We start from the raw sequence: 27,456 nt of genomic DNA on the forward strand, positions 1-27,456 counted from the left end.
GGCATTGTTTCAGCATGCGGCTGTTACCATTGCGGTGACGCATGCGCATTGCGCAGTACAGGCGGCGGTATCAGTGATGTCAGTTATCTCCAAATGTGGGCACTGTTTAGTATCAGTGATGTCAGCATGCGTATATATCAGACAGATGGTGCGACCTCGCTTTTCGCCCTTAGGCGCCCTTAATGGTTAGTAGGATAACTAAACCAATGACGTCACGCGTCATCAATGTGCAAGTAAACATTACATCGGCTTAGCTCAATAACTAAACTAGTGACGTCACGCTACACCACGGGATCGTATAAGACAAGGCCAGTTAGTTCAGTTCAGTTATTGAGCCTGTGCTGAGCTAATTACTCTTTAGGATGGATTTGATGTGCTATGACTATGACGATGAAATGGAGGAATGCAGCGACGATGACACCCTGGAGCTAGACGAGGTGGAGTTAGTGGATCCCGTTGGAATCGGCCATAGCCAAGAACAGGAGGAGGACTACCGGTTCGAAGTGTTGACCGGTGAACAGGTCCACCAGCATATGGTGGAGTCTATCAGGGAGGTCAACGAGGTCTTCCAGAACCCTGCAACAATTACACGCATTCTCCTTAGTCACTTCAAGTGGGATAAAGAGAAGCTAATGCAGAGGTTCTTTGATGGAGACCCGGACAAGCTGTACTCTGAGTGTCATGTTATCAACCCCGGTAATAAGTCACAGACCAGTTGCCCGACCAACACAAGATCATCTGAAAAGAACAGTCCATGTCTTATCTGCTATCAAACCTACCCCAACTCCTACTTCACAGGCCTGGAATGTGGACACAAGTTCTGCATGCAGTGCTGGGGAGATTACCTGACTGGCAAAATCATGGAAGAAGGAATGGGACAGAGCATTTCTTGTCCCGCTCATAGGTGTGACATTCTGGTTGGTGACGATACAGTCGTGCGCCTCATAAAAGATTCAAATGTGAAGTTGAAGTACCAGCATATAATCACAAATAGTTTTGTGGAGTGTAATCGACTATTAAAATGGTGTCCTGCACCTGACTGCCATCAGGTCATCAAAGTTGAATACCCAGATGACAAGGCTGTGAAGTGCAAGTGTGGCAAGAAGTTCTGCTTCAGCTGTGGAGAAGACTTGCATGATCCTGTCAAGTGCAAGATGCTGAAGAAATGGATCAAGAAATGTAACGATGACAGTGAAACCTCGAACTGGATTTCAGCAAACACCAAGGAGTGTCCGAAATGCAACGTCATCATCGAGAAAAATGGTGGCTGCAATCACATGGTTTGTCATAAGCAGGGCTGCGGCTATCAGTTCTGTTGGATCTGCATGGGTCCGTGGCAACGCCATTATAACTGCAATTCTTACAAAGAAGAGGACGTCCAGGCAGAAAGAGATGCACAAAAGCGCTCCATGGAAGCCTTGAAGAGGTACTTATTTTATTATGACCGCTACATGAACCACAAGCAGAGCCTGCGCTTTGAGGAGAAGCTTTATGCCGAGGTCGAGCAGAAGATGCAGGAGATGCAGCAGCACAACATTCCCTGGATTGAGGTGCAGTTCTTGAAGACTGCTGTGCAGGTGTTGGGCCAGTGCCGCCACACACTAATGTTAACATATGCGTTTGCCTTCTACCTCAAGAAGAACAACCAGTCCATTATATTCGAGAACAACCAGGCAGATATGGAAAATGCCACTGAGGTGCTTTCCGGCTACCTAGAGCGGGACATCTCCCAGGACTCCCTGCAGGACATCAGACAGAAGGTACAAGATAAGTTCAGATATTGTTTGAGCAGGAAAAGTATGCTACTACAGCATGTGCACGAAGGCTATGACAATTACCTGTGGGAATACAGAGACGATTGAGGTCTCGTCTCCCCATGCTTACAACATGAGAGGCATCTCATGTACATGCACACACCCCCTAGCACTAGCGCTGTCTCTATCAAGTGAATTGAATTCAATGGGGTTTAATTGGCGTTGGAAACATGTTTACATTGTCAAAGCAGGTATGAAAAGAAGAAAGAGAAATGTCATGGTGTATCATAGCAAAATGAAAATGGTATTAAATACAAACAGAAAATGTGTGCTTTTGTTATAAAAACAAAACTGAGTCTAATAATGACATGGCTCCTAACTGGATCTTGGACGTCTTGAAGTCTATGACATTAGTCATCTATGATGTATCATGATGTATGCCTCCATATGGTTTAGCCCATTATTATCATGATGATTATTGTGATTGTAAAATCATGGTCACATTTTTCAAAAGAAAAATGCTCCAATGTGGATCTCGGACTTCATGTGACGAGCCTGTGGCATCAGTCATCTATGACATGACATATTGCATTTATTCTTTATAAAATTAAAGCCTTTTGCAGAGCCACACCATACATATGCACAGAAGTACTTCCTTGGCTTACTGCCAGCGTGCACAAGCAATGTGATACCCCCCCCCCCCACACACACACACACACACACACACACACACACACACACACACACACACACACACACACACACACACACACACACACACACACACACACACACACACACACACACACACACACACACACACACACACACTGTCACAGACACCTTGCCTCCTATAGAGCTATGCTGTCATAAATAAAAACATATAAATAAAACAAACAAATAAATACAATTAAAACTATTTATATATTTAAATGCAAAATATGCCAATTGGCAGCAATCACAAGAAGTCAGGTGATTGATGGCCAGACAGACACACCAACAGTTTACTAGGTGGTTGCCTCTTATGTGCCACACTGCAATACAAATAGAAACAATGTTTTATTTTATTTATTTTTTTCACAAAAGGTATTGGCTGTGGAAGAAACCTACGCTTTCTCACTGGCTGCTAACTCGTATCCCACCTGTTGGCAGTGGCACATGGTCAAAGTTAGGCTACTGTACCATTCATGTCTGATGCTTGATGCAATATGGTTACTGGCAGCTTGCCCAAGACATTTGTTGTAAATTGTGGACAAATTGGACTGGAATGTAAATAAATGACAGCATATGACAATTCTGCCAATTCAGTCTGTTCAAAAAGACTATCGCACTGATCAGAGCAATGGTCACTGAGCTATGGCCATTAGGAAGTATTAGACACTGCTGTAGTGCCCCACATGTGTGCAATTTTGTTTTTTTGGTGTGACTTCTCATGCCAGACCCTGAAAGGTGTTTGTGCCAAGTTTGGTGCAGATGTTTGGTGTGGCCCCTGGTGTTGCTATTCCCATGGCAGACCACTGAACAGTGTCAAGTTTGGACCTAGTAACTGCAACAACTACAATGAAGATGATGCCACGGCTGCCAGAGATGCACAAGTGTGCTCCAGGGAAGCCTTGCAGAGGTACATGTGCTATTACAACCGCTACATGAACCAGATGCACAGCTTGAAGCTCTGCGCTCAGGTCAAGCAGAAGATGGAGTAGAAGCGGCAGCAGCACAACATTGGATCGAGATGGTTCCTGAAGAATGCTGTGGATGTGCGTGTAGATGTCAGATCTGGAAAACACTAAGGTGTTGTCTGCCTACCTAGAGCGGGACATCAAGCAGAAAGTACAAGATAAATACTGTGCTGCTACAGCATGTGCACCAAGGCTATGAGAAGGACCTGCGGGAATACAGAGGAGATTGTAGACAACGCCCCCATGCAACAGACTCTTGAGTATCATGACAAAAAAGAGCACTGATGCAAGTGAGTGGCACAGACCTCTGCCGTGTTTTGTCCCTGGTTTTGTTGAACCTCAAAGTAATACTACTTACTGTATATAGCCTATATGTATACTGTAATTACAGTAATAAAAAAAGAGCGTAGTGTGCCAAAGTATTAGAAACAGAGTGAACCCTGATGAGAAAGCAATAGATCCATGTAAAACAGAATACACCTCTTGGTGTATTCTGTTTTAGACCCACATGACGTCACAGGATAGGGACAAATAACATAGGTATTTGATACCAAGGGAAAACACTTGGAAAAACACATCACAGATATACACATAAAGTCACATATTGGAGCAGTTAGCACCGCTCAAAAACATAAAAAGTTAAAATATGGATATAAGAGGTGTAGGCCTAGAACATACAGTTCAGTCAGTAGCACTCTCGTAAAGTGTTACTGACTGAACTGTAAATGGTTCAGCTCTTCTCTAATTTTGGCAAAGCAGCATGCTAAGTAGAATCAGGGTACGCTATGAAAACCCTCCCATGGCTTCTGAAGAGAAGTTCAGAACGAGAAAGAAGCCTGTCTCGACCGTCAATCAGTGTTGATGTTGTTCTGTAGGATATGTTGTCATGACATGACATACTTTACTTTACTTTACTTTACTTTATTATGGATCCCCATTAGCACTTGCCTAAGCATGGCTATTCTTCCTGGGGTCCGTCACACATCCAGTACATACATCATGTACAACACCTTACAGAATACAATACAACAGATAAGACAGACAGACAGACAATAGTTCACTTACAAAAGTTTAGAAGTCCACTTTTGAAAATCAATTCACAATATTGTACATTTCAAGATAAATGGTTACCTATAAGGGTTTTTTTTTCTTTTTTTTTTTTTTTTTTTTTTCCTTTTCCCCTTAACCCATTTAGACCTAACCTATAGAATAGGGCTAAATCAGAAACTAGCCTACAAAACAAATATGTTGCTACATACTGTACATGTACTGTAAGCCCCTCCCAAACAGCAAAATGTGTTCCCAGCCTGAATGGGCCAAATAATCATATCATCACATAGATCAGATGAGGAAAATGCAAGTTGCCCAGAAAAGAGCTTAAACAGAACAGACAATGCAGAAGTAGATCATCATACATTCTCATGAAAAATTGATATATACTGTTTTACCATCCTTTTAAACCCCTCTTTAGTATTCGCTTCAATAATATAAACTGGCAGTAAATTCCAACTTACAATAGATCTATACATAACAGTTTTCTGTATAACAGAGCTTTTCACTGTAGGTAAATTAAACCTACCTTCTATTGCATGTCTTGTTTGATACTCATGATTAGCACAATGTTTTAATAAGCTTTTATATAATATTTTTGGTGACTGTGTACATTTTATGCTTCTAATGAAGTTCAATAGGAAATAAGTTGACCTTTGACTAACAGTCAACCATCTCAGCCTGTCATGCATGTCTTGTACATTAGTTCTGTATGAGCAATTTAAAGCACAACGTGCCGCTCTATTTTGAACAACCTGCAATTTCCCCATATCCTTCATTGAGGCACTTGACCAAATAACAAAACAATAGTCCAACTGGGAGAGAACTAAAGCATTTAAGACTTGTCTAATAACATCTGTTGGCAAACCACTAGAAATTCTTCTCGTCACTGAGACAGCCCTTCCCATTTTACTCACAACATTATCCACTTGATGGGACCATGATAAGGTATGATCGAAAGTAATACCTAGCAATTTAGTCTCCTTTACCTGGTCAATGGGTACATTGTTTATACTTAAATTCAATTTCGGTTCAGCTTTCATCATGTGTTTTGATCCCAATAATATAGATTTTGTCTTTCCGACATTAAGTACAAGTTTATTATTCTTTACCCATTCTATTACTGACTTTAATTCATTTTCCAGAATATAATTAATTTCATCCGACGTAGATCCTGCTGCATATATGGTCGAGTCATCTGCATACATTGAGATTTGAGCTTTATGTAAAACTAAAGGAAGATCATTTATAAAAATCGAGAATAATAATGGTCCTAAACAGCTTCCCTGAGGAACACCACAGTTAACATGACTGACCTTAGACAGACTGCCATTAAAGAAAACGGTCTGCTTTCTATTACTTAAATAACTTCCCATCCAGTTTAACGCACTAGCAGTGAAACCGTATTGTTTAAGCTTCTCTAATAACAGGACATGGTCTATCAAATCAAAAGCTGCACTGAAATCTAGTAAAACAGCCCCCACAAATCTTCCATTATCAATCTGACATTGCCAATCGTCTGTCATCTGTGTCAAGGCAGTACATGTAGAATGACAAGGCCTATAAGCATGCTGATAATCAGTATTTAAACCATTCTCATCAAAATAAAGTTGGATTTGTTGAAAAATTATTCTCTCCATTACCTTCCCTAAAGCAGGTAACAAGCTTATAGGTCGACTGTTAGTACCAGAAAACGGCGCTGCTGTATTTTTAGTAAGTGGTATGATTTTAGCTATCTTCCAAGCCTGTGGACAGATACATTCCTCTATACTCAAGTTAACAATATGACAAACAGGGACAGAAATTAAATTGGAAACCATACTAAGAAATTTAACATCTAAATTATCAACCCCTGGTGGTCGGTCTTTGCATTTATTAAGCAGGCACTCGACTTCATTAACTGTTACCTTTTCTAGGTTAAATGTACATATCTTATCATCCATAGAGTCTTTAATTAATGTAATTGATGGATTTATACTTATATGTTGCATATTACTTCTTAAATTATTTATCTTCGAATAAAAATAATCATTAAAATAATTAGCTATTTCAACTGGCTTTGTCAAAAATGTACCATCCACTTCAAGATAAGATGGGCAGGATTTAGGCTTTCTGCCCATCATATCATTTACTACATTCCACATTTTCTTTTTATCATTATTCACATTTTTTATTTTGTTCTCATAAAACAATTGCTTTTTCCTTTTGTTTTGAGCTGTTACATAGTTTCTTAACTTCTTATAGATTTGCCAATCAGACTCAAGACTTGATATAATCGCTGCGTGTTTTGCTTCATCTCTTAAACGCATGGATTCTCTTAATTCAGTGTCCAACCAGGGTGATTTCAGGTTCCTTACAGTGAATTTTCTCATAGGAGCATGTTTTTCAATTACTTGCAAAAATAACATGTTAAAGACTTCAAGTGCACCATCTGGATTTTTCATGTCTAATACTTGCCTCCAGCAAATCTTTTTAACATCGTCTCTAAATATATCTTCATTAAATGTTTTCATTGATCTACTGTAAACTATTTTTGGACCAGATTTAGGAACCTTTGCTTTTCTTACCGTTACTACTAAATTGTGATCAGAACACCCCACTGGTACAGATAATGCTTTAGAACATAAATAACTACTATTTGTAAATATATGATCAATGCATGTTTCACTTTTTCTACCATCTATCCTTTCGCCAACTCTTGTTGGTCTCTCAACCATCTGAGTTAGATTACATGCTCTAGCAGTTAAGTGAAGTTTTTCTTTAAGTGGGCAGTTAGACGAACTCCAGTCGATATTTGTGTCACCCAAAAAATATATTTCATGCCCAAGATCGCACACTTCATCTAGCATTAGACACATTCGATTAAGATAATCCACATTTGCACTTGGTGGTCTATAGACACAACCTATAAGCAGGGGTTTTACATGTGGTAAATGAACTTGCAACCAGATCACTTCAATATCTGCAGCCATCAAATCATATCTTACCTTTACTGGAATATGATTCTCTACATATACTGCAACCCCACCTCCAAATCTATTCCTATCCCTTCTAAAAATGTTGTACCCATTAATACCCAGCATCTCATCATTAAAATCCTCATCCAGGTGAGTTTCTGATACTGCTAATAAATGAATCCCCAGGGATAAGAATTCTGATATTTCCGTGATTTTATTTCTAAGGCTGCAGATATTTATGTGAGCTAATTTAAACCCTTTTCTTGGTAAATTTATTGAAATCATTTATAAACGAAAATGTTTCTTTTCAGGATACCTCCACCCTTTAGTTTGTGAACCATTAAACACATAACACACACATTCATAACCCACCACACACATAATTTTCCATACATAATGTTCAACATGGCTCATTAAATTAGTTTTCCAAAATAAATAAAAAAATAAAGAAAAAGAAAAACGTGCTCCTCAACCTTGCATATATTTAATTTTGATTTCCCCAGTATGAACCACTAGCACGTGTCAGTATTTTACATCATTGCCCTATTCACGATATTCCTGGCACCGCCCCAGGCTTCCTGTTCATATCCTGAAAGAAAATAAAAAACATCATTTGGTTTCCTGTGTCCTTGCATTAAAGTGTCAGTAGAGGCGCTCTGGGCTCTTGGCTCTGAATGAACCGGTGTTGCCATGTCTGCTTATAATAAGCAATTGGTGTCGTTGTTTATTGGGCTTACTTTCTAATATTTTTTAAACCAGTGGTTCCCAAATCTTTTCATATCAAGGACCCCAGATTAACAGATTTGTCCACAGCCGCAGACCCCATCTGAAAATATGTGGTGCCAGGGACCGCCACACAGATTTGTGTTGTTAAAATGTTTCAAAAATATTCAAATTATTTTCGTTTTTTCTTTCCTCTATATTTTTTAAATAGCAAATATACAAGCTCACAATGTGTCACAATGTGACACATTGTGAGCTTGCTGATCTGCTATTTTCAAATGTAAATGTAAAGTAGTAAAACTGAACCTAGTTAATTCTATTGGGCTTATTATTCATAGACCTGGCCGCTTGTCTCTGGCAATATCTGGCAACAGACAATTCCCTGTCACTTCCTTGGGATCTCTTGTTCTTCGACTTGGGAGGAAGTGAAAAGATGTTTAAAAATGCTCCAGCGCCCTCTGTAAAAGGAAAATGGCAGCCTCCATAGAATGGCCAGGAATATCGTGAATAGACAGAAAAAGAAAGAAAAAAAGACCTGTACCCATAGCTACATTTTTAGTTGCCCCCCTTCCCCTCCTCCTCCTCCTCCCCCTCCTCTCCCCATTCCTAAATTCATATAGCAGACTACTAGATAAGATAAGAAAACGAAATAAACTATATATACAAGTAAATCAAACCAAATAATCATAATAGCTACATTTTAGTTGCCCCCCTTCCCCTCCCCCTCCCCATTCCTCACTTCATATAGCAGACCACTAAAAAAGAAAAGAAAAACGAAATAACCTACATAAAAATAAATCAAACAAATAGTAATAGCTACATTTTTAGTTTCCCCCCTTCCCCTCCTCCTCCCCCTCCCCTCTTCCCATTCCTCAATTCATATAGCAGATAGATTATACTAGTAAAGACAAAAATAACCTATACATAAAAATAAATCAATACAAATAATAATATAAAATAGTCCTACTTGTTAACGTAATCATTCCCTCCCTTCAGTCCACGAATACATTATATTCTTACTTGCGTGTGTCTCTCCAGGCCACCGTATCAGCTGACTGCTGTCCACGACCGGTCAGCTGCAACGTGGATGCAAACCCCCCCCCCCCCACCCCCACGTCCCGGTGTTGTTTGTTCGGTCCACTTTTTGTTGTTGTCCGCGGGAACCGAGAGGAAAAGTAAAAAGAGCGAGAGAAACAAGGAATAGAGAGAGAGGGCGAGATAGGGAAGGAGAAAGGAGAAAAAAAAAAAGAAGAAAAAAAGGAGACTTCAAAACAAAAACAAAAAACGATACAGATCTGTTGCATTGTTTATGCCTCCTCTTCACCAGCAACGAGGACAGCTGGACTCACTCTGGCAATGCCCCCATAGAACTCCTCAGCTTCTTGTGGTGTTGAGAAGAGATGCATTTTACCGTCATGTAGTATTCTCAGCTTACATGGATGATGCTGGAATCCACGGAAGGCTCCCATATCAACAAACAGCTGGGTGATTGGGTTGAATTCCCGTCGTATGCGAACCATCTCCGCCGGGAGATCTTGCTTCAGTGATAAGCTGCCCCCGTCGTGTTTGATCTCCATCTTCTTTGCTGCATGGAATACCATCTCCTTCTCCTGGAATTTTAGGAACCGTATTAGGACTGGTCGGTTCTGGTTGGACTTCCCCGGTGTCCCCGTACGGTGGACGCGCTCCAGGGTAAGCGACTCATCCGAGTCCATACCTATCCACCGCGGCAGCATTACATGGACAAAATTAAAAAGCGACTGTCCTCCTTCTGCCCGTGGGCCCAAACCCAGGAGGCGGAGGTTCTTTCTTCTGCCCTGGTTCTCTTGGATCACTGCCCTGGATTCAAGGTGAGCGATTCTTTTGATAGCCTCGCTCAATGCTGCTTCTGTTTGATGTAATGTTTCTTCTGTCGTCAATATACGTCCCTCCGCCTCTTCAATGCGGTTTGTGTTAGATGTAACCTCTCGCTGTACGCTGGTCATTTTTTCCTCCACTGTTGCCAATGTACTCGTCATGGTCGTCAAGCGAGTCTCTATATTGTCCAACTTAGCTCCAAAGTCAGTTCGGAGATCTTTAATCTCCTTTCCAACATCAGCTCGGAGACTTTTAATCTCCTTTAGGACTTCAGCCATTCCAGTCATGTTGGCGTCTGCTGGAGCTGGTTTGTTTGTTGGTGGCGTCGAGGTGTTATCGGTCCTTCCTTTCCCTGACCGTAAATAAATGTCACACTCTTTCGCAGGTATGGAAGACGTTTTTTTCCTTGACATATCCCGAGGCTTCGGTCGGCAAAATGATGTATCTTAAAGTTCATACATTTAAAAAGTATGCATGGTTGTTCAGAGCCGCTCTGTTAAGCAGCCATCTTGTTTCACGTCAGCACCTCAGTCAGTGTCATGAACATGACATGAAGTCTCACTTTTTTTTATCGATTTTGGGATTCTCAATCTCAATACTACCCAAAAAGACAGAAATCTGACTTTCTGAATGATGAGAACTCAAACCTGATTAGTAGGAAGTACTCACCATGCCCACTCACTCCCAGCGCATGGGCATGCATGCTAATTGCCCAGCTTTGGTAATCCCCATGTCCATGCATTGGGAGCATGACACACATGGTGATTACCATATTTGGGCATAGCTGGTGACTTCACGCTACACAACATAGATGATCTTTATAAGCACACCAATGATGGGCTTCATAACGGGTGAGCAAAAAGGCCGGTGCTAGTAGTGAGTTTATAATCACCACTAAGAATGGGCTCTGAGAAGAGTTATGACTATGAATTAGAAGAAGAGATAGAATGCAGTAACGACAGCGACAGCGAGGAGGAACATGAGGACGATACCCTGCAGCTTGGAGAGGTGGAGTTGGTGGATCCCGTTGTGGATCTCGGTGGAAGTGGCCATGGCCCGGGACAGGAGAAGTACCCCTTTGAAGTGTTGACCGGCGAACTGATCCACCATCATATGGTTGAGTGTATCCAGGAGGTTAATGAGGTCTTCCAGAACCCTGTGACAATTACACGCATTCTCCTTAGTCACTTCAACTGGGATAAAGAGAGGCTGATGCAAAGGTACTTTGATGGAGACCTGGACAATCTGTTCTCCGAGTGTCATGTTATTAACCCCAGTAAGAAACCCCGGAACTCTGCACCTATCAACACAAGATCATCATCTGCAAAGGACATGCCATGTTATATCTGCTACCAAACCTTCCCCAGCTCTTACTTCACAGGCCTGGAATGTGGACACAAGTTCTGCATGCAGTGCTGGGGAGAGTACCTGACCACCAAAATCATGGAAGAAGGAATGGGACAGAGCATTTCTTGTCCAGCTCATAATTGTGACATTTTGGTAGATGACAACACAGTAGTGCGCCTCATATCAGATTCAAACGTGAAGTTGAAGTACCAGCATATAATCACAAATAGTTTTGTAGAGTGTAATCGACATTTAAAATGGTGTCCTGCACCTGACTGCCATCATGTCATCAAAGTCGAGTATCCAGACGCCAAGGCTGTGAGGTGCAAGTGTGGCCGTCAGTTCTGCTTCAGTTGTGGAGAAAACTGGCATGATCCTGTCAAGTGCAAGTTGCTGAGGCAATGGATCAAGAAATGTGACGATGACAGTGAAACCTCTAACTGGATTGCAGCAAATACCAAAGAGTGTCCTAAATGCCACGTCACCATCGAGAAAGATGGCGGCTGCAATCACATGGTTTGTCGGAACCTGAACTGCAAAACTGACTTCTGTTGGGTCTGCCTAGGTCCATGGGAAGTCCATGGCAATTCTTATTACAAATGCAATTCTTATGATGAAGATGAGGCCAAGGCAGCCAGAGATGCACAAGAGCGCTCCAGGGCAACCTTGCAGAGGTATTTGTTCTATTACAACCGCTACATGAACCACATGCAGAGCCTGCGCTTTGAGGAGAAGCTCTATGCTCAGGTCGCGCAGAAGATGGAGGAGATGGAGCAGCAAAACATGTCCTGGATCGAGGTGCAATTCCTGAGGAAGGCCGTTGATGTGCTGGGCCAGTGCCGCTCCACACTCATGTTCACCTATGCATTTGCCTTCTACCTCAAGAAGAACAACCAGTCCATTATATTTGAGGAAAACCAGGCAGATCTGGAAAACAAGACAGAGGTGCTGTCTGGCTACCTAGAGCGGGACATCTCTAAGGACTCCCTGCAGGAAATCAGGCAGCAAGTACAAGATAAGTTTAGATACTGCGAGCACAGGCATAGTTTGCTGCTACAGCATGTGCACGAAGGCTATGAGAAGGACCTGTGGGAGTACAGAGAAGAATGAGTATCTTGACAAAACATAGAAGAGCGCTGATGCTATTTAACAGGGTGGCACGGACTTCAGCAGCGTCTCCCTCTGCAAACCAGCCACTTTTTTGCGTATTTTTTCTCCCTGGTTTTGTTTAATGAAATATTCGAAGTAATTACAATAATAGAGTAAATGTATTAAGTATTGTTACAGTAGCAACAGCATGATGTCTGAGGAAGTAATCTCCATCTAAAACATGATATAGCCTCTTGACTTTTCCCCCTTTGTTTCCTATCTTTTGTTGCGTTTTTTTTATTCTTTTTTTTTAACATGTTCCTGCAGTACTAAGACATCATGAATATGATGGCAGCCATCTCCTTATTTTGGGCTAAGCCGCAGACAAACTGATATGTATCGGACTTCCACTAGGCCAAAGAAGACACTGAATATTTCCCCAGTCAACGATTTAATATTTTCAGATTTTTGTGAATGCATTACCTCACGGCACGCCCCTGTTCCTTGAGAATACAGAGCATTGTCACATGGTCACTGAGAGTTGAAAATGTTCACCTTGGGTTGCTCATCACTTGCATTTTTATCCAGCTGTCTAATCACATAGATCACAAAACATCACCTGTCAATGAAATATGGGTGGAAATGCTGTTTATCTATTTTCAAGTAAATAAAAGCAGTGAACTAGACTCTGTCGTGGTGCCATATTGCGCCTTGTGCACTCGTGGCCATATAGCCTACTTGTGCAGCAGCAGAGCGACCAAGTACTGCGATCGGTGCTGTTCGGTACAGTATGTGGGTGGGCAAGTTGGCACCTCTGTCGAGGAGCCAAGTTGCGCCTTGTTATTTACTATGAATCGGCGGATCCTGTCTGTACGCCATGCAGTGAGTCAGTCAGTGGGTAGGTATTAGGTAATGCCTCAATGTCTAAAGCTGACCTGTTGTGACATCACATTGTTGACTCAATGAGACAGCCTGTTCTGGCATAGATCACCATATATGGAGCTGACCTCTATATCTGATTCCCAGATGATGCCCTGTTAGGCCAACCACAATAAAATAATCCCTTTTATGCCCATCAATATTAAGCCCATATCTGGGAATGCCCATATATGGACATATTGTGGTTGACGTGACACGAGTCACACTTGCAAATGAATTCAGCTGTTGTCCCTTTTATGCCCATATATGGAGATCCCTTTCCGGAAGTCATCAATATTAAACATATATGGACACTCCATATATGTCACGCATCCCGGCATGTGCCAGCGGGTGGCCCTGCGCCATAGCCTGGGCCTCATCGGCCTGGCATGCCTGGCCCCCGTGCTGGGTGTCACCACCTGGACCTTCCCTTTGATCTCCCTGCCCTTCAACATGTACATCAGCTTCCTGGCCTGCCGCTTCTACAGGAGGGGTGATCGCAGCAGCGCACACAAGCTCTTCCTCTGCAGTGTCTGGCGCATACCCATGCTGCTGCTGCTGCTCGCGCTCACGTGCAATCCGTCTGTCTTTCAATGTTATATGAGATACTTAAAAGTGTGGTTCCAGTGGAAATAAGCCTCGGCTTTCTAGGATCTCCTTTTAGTTGACCTTGTACCATGCAGTGATTTGAACTGTCATGAAACTGTACTTTTTTCTATTGCAAACTTCTAATAAATTCTTCAATCAATCAATCAATCAATCAATCAATCAAGAAACCCCATAGAGTTCACCGTCTCTGCTTACGGAGCCACCAAGCTAACCGGTTGCACGTCTCTGAGTGGCGAATTTTTGCTCCCATGTCGCCATGTTGACATTTGCGTCCGATCATTTACTATTCTTTGCCTATCACATGCCTCACAGGCTCAAACATCAGAGACAGACGTGCATGATGAGAAGTGAAGCTAGCACTTCCCAAGGCTAGTGCAATTATTAGCCTTGGGAAGGCTATAGTGAAATTGGTTTATCCAAGGCTAATCAGTGCAGTACTAGTGAAAATTCTCACAAGGTCTGGACGAAAAATCTCCTTGTATGGGCCGTTCTGTCTGTGACGTCAGTTATCTCCATACTTGGAGTTCCGTGCTCATACAGATATAGGGACCTACACACAAAGCCAGACGTAGGAGCGGTTAGTAAGCCCAGTATAGTTGCTACATGCAGGCCGCTGTGGTATATGGTCCACATGAAAGAACCTGCCGGAGACTTACATCCCCTGGGATTGGCCATGCAGGGAGGGAGATTAGTATTTTCGGTTTAACACGTACTGTACCACGTTGTGGTGGCTCTGTTTGATGATCTGATTATCTACTTTAGTGTTTTTGGATGCACTTTAATTTAGTGGGGAGAAGTATGTCATATTGTGATTATTAGCATAGTGTAGTGTAGTGACTGACACCTGTGGGCAAGAACACTCCTTAGGCAGCAGAGCACCTCTAACCCACGTTGCACCCAGAAATTCTCCCTCTACTTATTGTTGTAATTTTACAGTTGTAGCAATACTCCATAAAGATATAACCGAATTCAACTCACTGTGTCCGACCGTTTATCTTACCACTGCTTTGCATAAGCCTTCATTTACTCTAGTGCAGTGGTTCTCAAACTATGGTACGTGTACCACTGGTGGTACATGGGCACCTCTCTGGTGGTACTCAGAGGAGTTTCCCAAAAATAAGAAAAAATATATACGTGGAGTGAAATATTTATATTATACTACTGACCAAGCAATTGATTGAAATAGGCTCTCCAGCTGTGCTGAAATGAGCATGACAGCACACCTAGCCATTAATAGAGGATTTGAGAACGGATTAATCACATTAGAAATATCATCAGTTTGCATGGGAAGTTCACAGATAGATAAATCTGTCTGATGACCTGGTCATCAAATTATTGGCTTAGAAATGCAACAAAAACTAAACAATCTCCATGAATTCAAGGAATAACTTGGCCACCTGCGCTAACTGTGCATATATGGGGTGGGTCTACGCACCTGTATTTTAACATACCGGTATATGGTGGTACTTGGAGAGACATATTTTCTGAGGTGGTACTTGGCGTAAAAGGTTTGAGAACCACTGCTCTAGTGTCAGGGGACATGTCCAACTTAAAACTGTCACAAAGAAACTGTCACTCAAGCTTTGATAGGATTTAAACATTCAAAATCAGTGCAGATAACATAAAGAAGTTTGGAGGTAAAGGGCAGCAGCAGTATTATTCAAGTGAATCTCAGAGAACTTTACCTGTCCATTGATGGACATATCTCAACAGACCCTCTGGTCCCCCTTTTAATGTGATTCCTCTGTTGTTGGCTGGCACGGAGACCCTCTGGTCCCCCTTTTAATGTGATTCCTCTGTTGTTGGCTGGCACGGAGACCCTCTGGTCCCCCTTTTCTGAGCTGTGCAACTTTGACCCAAAAAAATGCACAGACCTGGCTGGTTGTTTAAGTTGGCCAAAATGTGACCATATGTTCCCAAATATGGAGATGACACATCTGCCATAGATGATGTTTGATGTCATAGACCACATGAGATTGACAGATTACGTCCATATATGGGCATTCCCAGATATGGGCTTAATATTGATGACATCAGTGTTCTCCATATATGGGCATAAAAGGGACAAGTAGGATTCATGTTGTAATGAAGGCCCTCACTCACCTTCCTGTCATGTGTGTATCTACTGTAGGTCTGGCCTCATAACCTTTGATCATTATTACATAACATACCTTTTCAGCCCTACATACATTTTGGCCATTTTAAAATAGCCGACCTACAAGTTCACAATGCGTCACGATGCGAGTCGATGCATTGTTTACTCGATGATCGGCTTGTGAGCTTGTAGATCGGCTACTTAAAAAACATACATTTTATACATTTTTTTAAACTTGTGAAACTGGATAATATACTTTCTACTTTTGTCACTTTTCGTAACCTTTCCCTCCCACTTGGAACCTTGGCATATACTGATGACATAAGGGATCTCCATATATGGGCACGAAAGAGACAAGGACTGACATATACAGAGATCTCCATATATGGGTATATCAGTGAGATTGGCGGTGCGACATAGGTGCGAGGGCCAGGTAGCGGACTGTAACTCTCAATGGCTCTGGACTTATCAATGGCATACACCTCCAAAATGGGTGGGGCTTCAGCTCCACCCAATCCCCATTGACTCACTATGCTCAAGGTTGCTGCTGATTGGCCCAGTGGTTGATGAGATGTTGTCAGTCATGGTTGCCAGCTCCCACCTGACGTCATGTGGGAGTTCAGAGCACTCCAGACCGTACTGAAGAACTGCTAGCTTACACAACGACTTGAGACTAGGACTCAGATCTAAGATAAGCAGCTCTTCACATGCCCTGCCGTCATCTGCCCCTCCAAAGAGGACCAGAGCATCTCCCACCACGCAGCTGCCCATACCGTATCTCCCAGACGGCTGTTTCCCCTTGGGCTCAACCTTCCTCCAAGAGAAGGTCTCTGGACTGAACTTCCACAGATCATCCAAGTAATGGAAACTGATTCCTTGGCCGGCAAATATGTACAGCTCTCCATGGTGGGTGAAGGCTGCGTAATGGAGTCGTTCTTCTGGATGATGCTGTTCTAAAGATCTGCTGCTCTGCCAGCTGTTGGTCTCTGTGTCAAACACTCTGATGTTGAAGAATTGAAAGATACCTCTGAATTCCCGGATCGGACATCCCTCCAACACAAAAATCTTTGTACCGATGGCGGTGGCAGAGTGATACTGTGAAACGGGCTGTGCAGGGACTCCGGTGTTGATTAAAGACCATACCATGGTGACGGTGTCCAACTTGTACATGCCAGCGCATAGAATGTCATGATATTCACTCTCCTCAGACCAGTTTCCATCAAACCACAAGGTTCCATAGACATACATAACCTTGCCCACCACACAGGCTGAATGGGACCGTGCCACATGTGGGACGGTCCCATAAACCTCAGGCCTGGACCATCTGTGGGTGTCCACGTTGAATCCATAAAGTTCATCCCATGGCTCCTGCTTGCTTTTGAACACCACCCCCCCCCAGACGTAGACGATATCTTCTATGAGCACAGCTGTGTGAAGCTTGCGCGCCGCGGGAACCTCAGGGGGTCGCTGTCCTGTTTCAGTCGTCACCGCGGGCAGCCTGATCCAGCGCAAAGCTACCATGTTGAAGATGTGAACGTCTATCTGATCCGGTATCTGCTCTTCTTCCTGTCTGTCTTCCATCTCTGTAGTGTAGACCTGGATCCCTCCGAAGGAGTAGAGCTTGTCCCGCCCCACCGCCACACAGGCGGGGAACATTCTGTCCAGTGCCGCTCCGCCCAGAGGCTCCGCCCAGCGAAACATGGTCACAAAGCCCTGGCGATCAAAGGGGATCCTTTGCTTCCCCTCTCGTCAAAGGCGTTTCTGGATAACTCCCAGACCGTTAGTGGAGACAGATACGCGTAGAGATCAGTCGACCCGTCTTATATTGTACGTTGTGATGTCACGCAAACTTGACCAATCGGCCGTGAAGAGGATTTGCAGTGAGTACCTTGGTGTAGACTTTTCCCAGGAAGCCGGAGTAATGTGATTCCTCTGTTGTTGGCTGGCACGGAGACCCTCTGGTCCCCCTTTTAATGTGATTCCTCTGTTGTTGGCTGGCACGGAGACCCTTTGGTCCCCTTTTCTTAGCTGTACAACTTTGACCAAAAAAAATGCACAGACCTGGTTGGTTAAGTTGGCCAAAATGTGACCATATGTTCCCAAATATGGAGATGACACATCTGCCATAGATGATGTTTGATGTCATAGACCACATGAGATTGACAGAATACGTCCATATATGGGCATTCCCAGATATGGGCTTAATATTGATGACATCAGTGTTCTCCATATATGGAGATAAAAGGGACAAGTAGGATTCATGTTGTAATGAAGGCCCTCACTCACCTTCCTGTCATGTGTGTATCTACTGTAGGTCTGGCCTCATAACCTTTGATCATTAAAACATACCTTTTCAGCCCTACATACATTTTGGCCATTTTAAAATAGCCAATCTACAAGTTCACAATGCGTCACGATGCGAGTCGATGCATTGTGTACTCGATGATCGGCTTGTGAGCTTGTAGATCGGCTACTTAAAAAACATACATTTTATACATTTTTTTAAACTTGTGAAACTGGATATATACTTTCTACTTTTGTCACTTTTCGTAACCTTTCCCTCCCACTTGGAACCTTGGCATATACTGATGACATAAGGGATCTCCATATATGGGCATTAAAGTGACAAGGACTGACAGATACAGATATCTCCATATATGGGCACGAAAGAGACAAGGACTGACATATATAGAGATCTCCATATATGGGTATATCAGTGAGATTGGCGGTGTGACATAGGTGCGAGGGCCAGGTAGCGGACCGTAACTCTCAATGGCTCTGGACTTATCAATGGCGTACACCTCCAAAAATGGGTGGGGCTTCAGCTCCATCCAATCCCCATTGACTCACTATGCTCAAGGTTGCTGCTGATTGGCCCAGTGGTTGATGAGATGTTGTCAGTCATGGTTGCCAGCTCCCACCTGACGTCATGTGGGAGTTCAGAGCACTCCAGACCGTACTGAAGAACTGCTAGCTTACACAACGACTTGAGACTAGGGCTCAGATCTAAGATAAGCAGCTCTTTACATGCCCCGCCGTCATCTACCCCTCCAAAGAGGACCAGAGCATCTCCCACCACGCAGCTGCCCATACCGTATCTCCCAGACGGCTGTTTCCCCTTGGGCTCAACCTTCCTCCAAGAGAAGGTCTCTGGACTGAACTTCCACAGATCATCCAAGTAATGGAAACGGATTCCTTCGCCGGCAAATATGTACAGCTCTCCATGGTGGGTGAAGGCTGCGTAATGGTGTCGTTCTTCTGGATGATGCTGTTCTAAAGATCTGCTGCTCTGCCAGCTGTTGGTCTCTGTGTCAAACACTCTGATGTTGAAGAATTGAAAGATACCTCTGAATTCCCGGATCGGACATCCCTCCAACACAAAAATCTTTGTACCGATGGCGGTGGCAGAGTGATACTGTGAAACGGGCTGTGCAGGGCCTCCGGTGTTGATTAAAGACCATACCATGGTGACGGTGTCCAACTTGTACATGCCAGCGCATAGAATGTCATAATATTCACTCGCCTCAAACCAGTTTCCATTCACTGGGTCACTGAGAGTTGAAAATGTTCACCTTGGGTTGCTCATCACTTGCATTTTTATCCAGCTGTCTATTAAATCACATAGATCACAAAACATCACCTGTCAATGAAATATGGGTGGAAATGCTGTTTATCTATTTTCAAGTAAATAAAGGCAGTGAACTAGACTCTGTCGTGGTGCCATATTGCGCCTGTGCACTCGTGGCCACATAGCCTACTTGTGCAGCAGCAGAGCGACCAAGTACTGCGATCGTTGCTGTTCGGTACAGTATGTGGGTGGGCAAGTTGAGTATGTGGGTGGGCAAGTTGGCACCTCTGTCGAGGAGCCAAGTTGCGCCTTGTTATTTACTATGAATCGGCGGATCCTGTCTGTACGCCATGCAGTGAGTCAGTCAGTGGGTAGGTATTAGGTAACGCCTCAATGTCTAAAGCTGACCTGTTGTGACATCACATTGTTGACTCAATGAGACAGCCTGTTCTGGCATAGATCACCATATATGGAGGCTGGAGCTGACCTCTATATCTGATTCCCAGATGATGCCCTGTTAGGCCAACCACAATAAAATAATCCCTTTTATGCCCATCAATATTAATATTGATGGGAATGCCCATATATGGACATATTGTGGTTGACGTGACACGAGTCACACTTGCAAATGAATTCAGCTGTTGTCCCTTTTATGCCCATATATGGAGATCCCTTTCCGGAAGTCATCAATATTAAACATATATGGACACTCCATATATGTCACGCATCCCGGCATGTGCCAGCGGGTGGCCCTGCGCCATAGCCTGGGCCTCATCGGCCTGGCATGCCTGGCCCCCGTGCTGGGTGTCACCACCTGGACCTTCCCTTTGATCTCCCTGCCCTTCAACATGTACATCAGCTTCCTGGCCTGCCGCTTCTACAGGAGGGGTGATCGCAGCAGCGCACACAAGCTCTTCCTCTGCAGTGTCTGGCGCATACCCATGCTGCTCACATGCAATCCGTCTGTCTTTCAATGTTATATGAGATACTTAAAGTGTGGTTCCAGTGGAAATAAGCCCCGGCCTTCTAGGATCTCCTTTTAGTTGACCTTGTACCATGCAGTGATTTGAACTGTCATGAAACTGTACTTTTTTCTATTGCAAACTTCTAATAAATTCTTCAATCAATGAATCAATCAATCAAGAAACCCCATAGAGTTCACCGTCTCTGCTTACGGAGCCACCAAACAGCTAACCGGTTGCACGTCTCTGAGTGGCAAATCTTTGCTCCCATGTCGCCATGTTGACATTTGCGTCCGATCATTTACTATTCTTTGCCTATCACATGCCTCACAGGCTCAAACATCAGAGACAGACGTGCATGATGAGAAGTGAAGCTAGCACTTCCCAAGGCTAGTGCAATTATTAGCCTTGGGAAGGCTATAGTGAAATTGGTTTATCCAAGGCTAATCAGTGCAGTACTAGTGAAAATTCTCACAAGGTCTGGACGAAAAATCTCCTTGTATGGGCCGTTCTGTCTGTGACGTCAGTTATCTCCATAGAGTTCCGTGCTCATACAGATATAGGGACCTACACACAAAGCCAGACGTAGGAGCGGTTAGTAAGCCCAGTATAGTTGCTACATGCAGGCCGCTGTGGTATATGGTCCACATGAAAGAACCTGCCGGAGACTTCCATCCCCTGGGATTGGCCATGCAGGGAGGGAGATTAGTATTTTCGGTTTAACACGTACTGTACCACGTTGTGGTGGCTCTGTTTGATGATCTGATTATCTACTTTAGTGTTTTTGGATGCACTTTAATTTAGTGGGGAGAAGTATGTCATATTGTGATTATTAGCATAGTGTAGTGTAGTGACTGACACCTGTGGGCAAGAACACTCCTTAGGCAGCAGAGCACCTCTAACCCACGTTGCACCCAGAAATTCTCCCTCTACTTATTGTTGTAATTTTACAGTTGTAGCAATACTCCATAAAGATATAACCAAATTCAACTCACTGTGTCCGACCGTTTATCTTACCACTGCTTTGCATAAGCCTTCATTTACTCTAGTGTCAGGGGACATGTCCAACTTAAAACTGTCACAAAGAAACTGTCACTCAAGCTTTGATAGGATTTAAACATTCAAAATCAGTGCAGATAACATAAAGAAGTTTGGAGGTAAAGGGCAGCAGCAGTATTATTCAGAATGAATCTCAGAGAACTTTACCTGTCCATTGATGGACATATCTCAACACAACTGTTGGTAACCCGAATTCCATACCATCCTTTCCAAAACTGTGTATCCATGCCTCCATGAATAAAATATATATATCGCACCCCTGGTCCATAGTTCTTGAACACATGGGAGATGCGATTCCATTGCTGATCATTCCATTGGCTAAAGTGAACAGTGTCGGGAGAAAATGTCTGAACTGGGTTCTTTCTTTGATCCAGCAACTCAACACGGATTTCATATTGACTACCACAGTCCCAACGTGGTGCATACCAATCAGATATTGCGATATCAGGCTGCAAGAGGTCCATGAATGAGGGGCTATAACCCCACTTCTCCAGAGTAATCATCTGGGACTTTCTGCACATGTTAAAAGAAGTGACAAACACCTTCTGGACAGCCTCATCAGGATGTGGAACTATTGGATCCTCAACCTTCCATCTATCTCCGCCATTGTTCACAATATGCCAGCCAGCGAGTTTTTCTTCTGCTCTTGGGTTCCTGAGAAGATTTTGTCTCTTCTTAGACAAGAGGTAAAACAGTCTCCAGTCTCTGGGTACTTTGGTAGCGTCATAGAGAACATATCCGTCTCTACGACATCTCTCTCTCCACAGAGACTGACTGTCAACCAGTTCTTTCCATTCACAACACACTAACCGGCAAACGCAGACCAGCTGATGGGGAGGGAGGTTCATGAAGACCTCCTCTAGGACGTCCAAAGGAAGACCAGTCAGCAGACCTGTAAAACTTGCCGACTGACCAGACTCAGCTGCACCCAAGCTGTGTGTCAGACCCATTCCCTTTTCCATTCCAGTAAAAGGTTTGACCGATTGTCTAAAGCCAAGACACGCCGTGACGGTGTCCAAAAAGGATTTAAACCAAGATAACATTTGAACTCTTTACCATACATCTCTTAGCCAATAAATACTTTGTGGTGTACACTGATGTCATCATCCATGCCCAAATATGGTGTGATCCAAGCAAGTCTTAGAAGGAATTAACTGTCTATCTATTTATTAGGGGTGTAAAACAATAATAATCATGATTAATCACCATTCCTAACTATGCCCAAAATGTGCACATTCTCTCTGTACTGTATATCTTTGTGTGAACAGAAAGATAAATCACTGTCTGTCTGTCTGTCTGTCTGTCTGTCTGTCTGTCTGTCTGTCTGTCTGTCTGTCTGTCTGTCTGTCTATATCTGTCTGTGGGGGCTTTGGGTGTTGAGGGGCTGACATGGATGGCATGGCACATTGTATGGAAGTCTGGGATATAGTACTGAAAATGGTGGTAGTTTACACTGTCGGACTATGGTAGATCTGGGTAGATCTTCCATCCACTTGTTCTTCCTCATGTTTTAATTTAAAAAAGATATAAATGTTACATTATTCATCCACTCGTTTGCATACAGATCACAAACTGAATACAGTAAAGGGTAATTAGATTTATTGACAAATAAAATAAATGTATTCTACTTACATATTTACATTCATTCACATGCATTCATGACACAATGCAATGTATATAAAAGTGTGCAATTGGCAATATATTTAGGCCTGAACACATTATGCACCATTATTATTATGCACCCATTACGCAATATTTTATGCTTTGAATATAAAAAAATAGCAGATATACAAGCTCACAGCGCGGCACCAAGTGCCGCGCTGCGAGCTTGTAGATCTGCTATTTTTGAAAAATCGTGAAAATTAGAATTTTGACCCGATTCTATAAGTGTCTTTTGAATCCCTCTAAGATTTTTTGGGGAAAAAAAACATGTTTCTATGTCAGCAATCTGGCCAGCCATCGTCAAAGAAAAGGTACTTTTCACTTAACTGGAGCTCAGTTAGTCTGTTCTTGAGAGACCACTATGTCAGAGGTTCTCAAACCTTTTCATGTGAAGGACCCCCAAAATGATATGTATTTGGCCACGGACCCGCATCTCAAAATATCTAGTTCCAGGGACCACCCAGAAGCAAAATTTGAGTTACAAACGTTCGCTTTGGAAATACATATATCCAAAGATTTGCACACATTTTCGCGACTTTTTCCAAAAATAGCAGATCTACAAGCTCGCAGCGCGGCACTCGGTGCCGCGCTGTGAGCTTGTATATCTGCTATTTTTCACTGGTTAAAGCAGTCAATAATTTCTAGGCCTAAATGGGTTAAACTATGTTCCTTCCTACAGCGTGTAAGGAAAAGGCAATATAACACTGTCTTGGTATCATGTTAGGTTGCAACATCCGTTCCCAGCTGGAATGTAAGTTGAGTCCCCCTGGCGGCATGAACACTGATTTATGATACAGTAGAGCTAACTGTAGCTGTTGAACTTCTCACATGCACTTCACGATGAGTTTAGGGAATGGCCTAAAAGCAAGACGTGGATATTTGATCCTATAGATATGCCTGTTTGTTTTTGACTGCACGCACAGACTATAATGGTTAACTTTGAGTTTTATTTTTCCTTCTCGGTTTTTTTACAGAAGTAAAAGTATCAATACTGCAAAGTAGAAATACTCTACATTGCAAAAGTCCGGAATAAAAGTATGAAAGTGTTGGCATGAAATTGTACTTAAAGTACCAAATGTAAAAGTAATCATTTTTAGAAAATACCAGATCTACAAGCTCACAAAGCATCGCGATGCAACGCGTCGTGAGCTTGTAGGTCGTCTATTTTCAAATAGTCTTGGTATAAAATAGGGATACAGTGGTTTATGTATTTTTTATAATATTATAACTTATATCTGCAAAGTTTTGTAGTACATGTAGTGGAGTAAAAGTACAATATTTGGATCTGAGATGCAGTGGTGTAGAAGTAAAAGTATTGGAAATACTCAAGTAAAGTACAAATACCTCAAAGTACAGTACTTAAGTAAATCTACTTACTGTGGTTACTTTACAGTACTGTGCATACGTGTGTGTGTGTGTGTGTGTGTGTGTGTGTGTGTGTGTGTGTGTGTGTGTGTGTGTGTGTGTGTGTGTGTGTCTGTGTGTGTGTGTGTGTGTGTGTGTGTGTGTGTGTGTGTGTGTGTGTGTGTGTGTGCGTGCGTGTGCATGTGCGTGCGTGCATGCGCGTGGGCGTGCACTGTATGTGTCTGCATGTGCTTGGATACAACATGTATGTTTGTTTGTGCATCTCTGGTATATTAAGGTGTGCATAGACTGCCTGACAGTATTATGTTTTTTTATATCTTGTGTGTGTTCATCACTCAAAGTCACAGCCCAGCAGTTCTATTCTCATGGTGATGGAACTCCTCCAACTCCTGGGGAGGATTCGTATGAAGCGGGAGAAGATGGGCGGGTAGATGTAGTTCTTCACATGACTGTTGTTGTCCGTGTTCCCGATAAACGTCTGGAATGGAAAGGCGATGGACATGTTTTGAATTATTTCAATCATCCCGAGCAAGACTCTTAATCCACACTACCACAAAAAGAAGATCCAAAATATGGCTAAAGTGGTTAAGAATCCTCACCCACACTTGACAAGTTGGCATACAGACATTGTCACAAGTCTCTCATTCCAGATAACTCTTTCAAATATATTCTGGAAAGAGTTGTCTTACCAAAATTATAACTAGCTTGCTAAGCAGCAATCTTATTATAGGCATCTATTAATTTGATTTTCAGTAGGATTTATTCACGGGACTACAAAAGCCAATCACACATTTGACAGCGATTTGACAGTGTTTGCTCAAAGTTCTGTGAGCAAACACTCTATCTCGAAAGACTTTGGCCAGGTGTACCTTTGACATGTAGTCCGGATCATCTGTGTAGTCGGTCCAGTGGAAGCCATCGTGGCTGTATTGCAGGGCGTAGGAGATCACATACATCTCAGTGCCGAGTGACTTGGCACCCTGTGTGATAATGCCAGTGATTTTCTTCACATGGGCAAGCTCTACCTGTAGCCACTGGTTCATGTTACTAGTCTGGAGAGAGAGAGAGAGAGAGACAATGTGTCAGATTTCATATTCTTCAGCCTTTTTCAGTTTGGGATTTTGGATTTGTTTTTACTTTACGTCTTATTCTGGGTTGATATTGTGTGAACACAGAAATAAAGTTGAATTCCTTGATAATGTGAAGATACTCAGCCAACAAACCAGCCTGAATCCCCTTCCAAAGACTGATATTAAATCATGGCTTCTTTTAAAGAGTAATTGAACTTAATAATAACATAATTGATATGTAAATGTATACCCTGGCTGGACTGTACTGTTCTAAATTGTATTTATTATTTGGTTTAGTTCTGTTAGGTGTTGTGATGTTTAATGGACCACAGTGAAAACAAGCTTTGCCTTTTTTGTGTTCAATCCATTTCACACTTTTAATTGGTGATTATGTGTGTTTAAAAAATAGTGCACAGTGCTTGCTGTGTGTATTTGTGTCTAATCGGTTTCTTTACAATACCCGCACTCACGGAACTGTCCTTTAAGGCACTTTCAATGAAATACATAAATTGGCATGGTACGCTGCAGGGCAGACAGACAGCACAGCGTACGTGTTTCGGCGTCAAGCCTTCATCAGCGGTGTACTGCTGCGGGCAACGGAAGTGTCCCATTTACTGTGTCGGTGGGTCACGTAATGGGTTGTACCTGAGCCTGCCATGCGTTGATGGTGCCTTGCATGTTGAGCCGTGCCAGGGAGGGTTTCCAGGGTCCAGAGTACCAGCTGGTGGCGGTGGAGCTGGCCTTAATGCGGCCGTCCTCAATCAGCCTGCTCTCCATGCCCAGGGGCACTGAGCAACCTGCGGGATGGAGTCACAATCTAGTTGGCAGAACTTTCATCACGCATCAGAGAAGATAGTTGCGTTCTCTAAATCAGTGGTTCTCAACCTTTTCAGGCCGCGACCCCCCAAATAATCATATTTTAACTGGGAACCCCCCACCCTGACGAGTGCTAAGAGTTGAGGCATTACATTTTGTATAACACGGTTCTATTGTGAAATTGCACACAGTTTCACAACAGCAAACAACGCCTCACGTTGCGAGGCGTTGTGAGCATGTCGGCTATTTTCACAATTTCTGCCTCTAATATTTGACAATTCGGCCAATGTTTAATTTGTAATTTCAGAGTTATTAAAAAGTCCTTAAATTGTCACTTTAGAAATGTGCAGATACCCTCTATACACTTAAACGTTATGTTGGTTTGTTTACTGTAGAGTGAGAATACAGTGCTGCACATTTAAGTTAATCATCTGGCTGTGTGGTACAAAATAATTTGCGGACCCCCCTGGGGGTCCCGAACCACTGCTCTAAATAGGGCGCTCAATCTCTTACCGTCAAGCTCACAGCCATAGAACTCCATGCGCAGCGTGGGCTTGTTGTAATAGTTGACAGGGTGGAGTCTAATGAAGCGGCCAATCAGAGGGGGGAAGAAGGTGTTCACCTTCGTCTCATAGGCCTCCTGGTTCCCAGGGAAGATCTAGGTAGACAGAGAGAGGGATCGTGTGAGAGAAAGACCAAAGACAGAGAGAGAGAAAGATCTAGGTAGACAGAGAGAGGGATGGTGTGAGAGAAAGACCAGAGACAGAGAGAGAGAAAGATCTAGGTAGACAGAGAGAGGGATGGTGTGAGAGAAAGACCAGAGACAGAGAGAGAGAAAGATCTAGGTAGACAGAGAGAGGGATCGTGTGAGAGAAA

At 43.0% G+C, this 27,456-nt stretch overlaps 4 protein-coding genes across 4 annotated transcripts in view; 2 read left to right on the forward strand and 2 right to left on the reverse strand.

Moving 5' to 3' along the window:
* Positions 1 to 362: 362 nt before the first annotated feature.
* Positions 363 to 2,228, forward strand: LOC308308170 (E3 ubiquitin-protein ligase arih1-like; the record flags this gene model as incomplete). The annotated part of the gene is made up of 1 exon (XM_080753534.1): positions 363 to 2,228. One exon carries the CDS (start codon positions 363 to 365, stop codon positions 1,860 to 1,862), a length of 1,500 nt encoding a protein of 499 aa, XP_080609660.1. The 3' UTR covers positions 1,863 to 2,228.
* Positions 2,229 to 10,920: 8,692 nt separating this feature from the next.
* Positions 10,921 to 12,477, forward strand: LOC308308171 (E3 ubiquitin-protein ligase arih1-like; the record flags this gene model as incomplete). The annotated part of the gene is made up of 1 exon (XM_080753535.1): positions 10,921 to 12,477. One exon carries the CDS (start codon positions 10,921 to 10,923, stop codon positions 12,475 to 12,477), a length of 1,557 nt encoding a protein of 518 aa, XP_080609661.1.
* Positions 12,478 to 21,810: 9,333 nt separating this feature from the next.
* LOC308308172 (F-box only protein 6-like) lies at positions 21,811 to 22,629 on the reverse strand (the record flags this gene model as incomplete). Its single annotated transcript, XM_080753536.1, has 1 exon — positions 21,811 to 22,629. The coding sequence occupies one exon, from the start codon at positions 22,627 to 22,629 to the stop codon at positions 21,811 to 21,813; it is 819 nt and encodes a 272-aa protein (XP_080609662.1).
* Positions 22,630 to 23,251: 622 nt separating this feature from the next.
* The window catches only part of f5 (coagulation factor V), a 30,728-nt gene continuing 26,523 nt past the window's right edge, over positions 23,252 to 27,456 (reverse strand). Inside the window, exons 22-26 of the mRNA XM_080753793.1 lie at positions 27,094 to 27,238; positions 26,410 to 26,561; positions 25,564 to 25,746; positions 23,992 to 25,172; positions 23,252 to 23,376 (exon numbers count right to left, since the gene is read on the reverse strand). Of these exons, the coding sequence (XP_080609919.1) occupies positions 25,026 to 25,172; positions 25,564 to 25,746; positions 26,410 to 26,561; positions 27,094 to 27,238 (627 nt within the window). The 3' untranslated portion in view covers positions 23,252 to 23,376; positions 23,992 to 25,025. The remainder of the gene's footprint in view (positions 23,377 to 23,991; positions 25,173 to 25,563; positions 25,747 to 26,409; positions 26,562 to 27,093; positions 27,239 to 27,456) is intronic.

This window comes from Nannobrachium achirus (assembly GCF_963921795.1).
Source record: "Nannobrachium achirus genome assembly, chromosome: 22".
Classification (NCBI taxonomy): Eukaryota; Metazoa; Chordata; class Actinopteri; order Myctophiformes; family Myctophidae; genus Nannobrachium; species Nannobrachium achirus.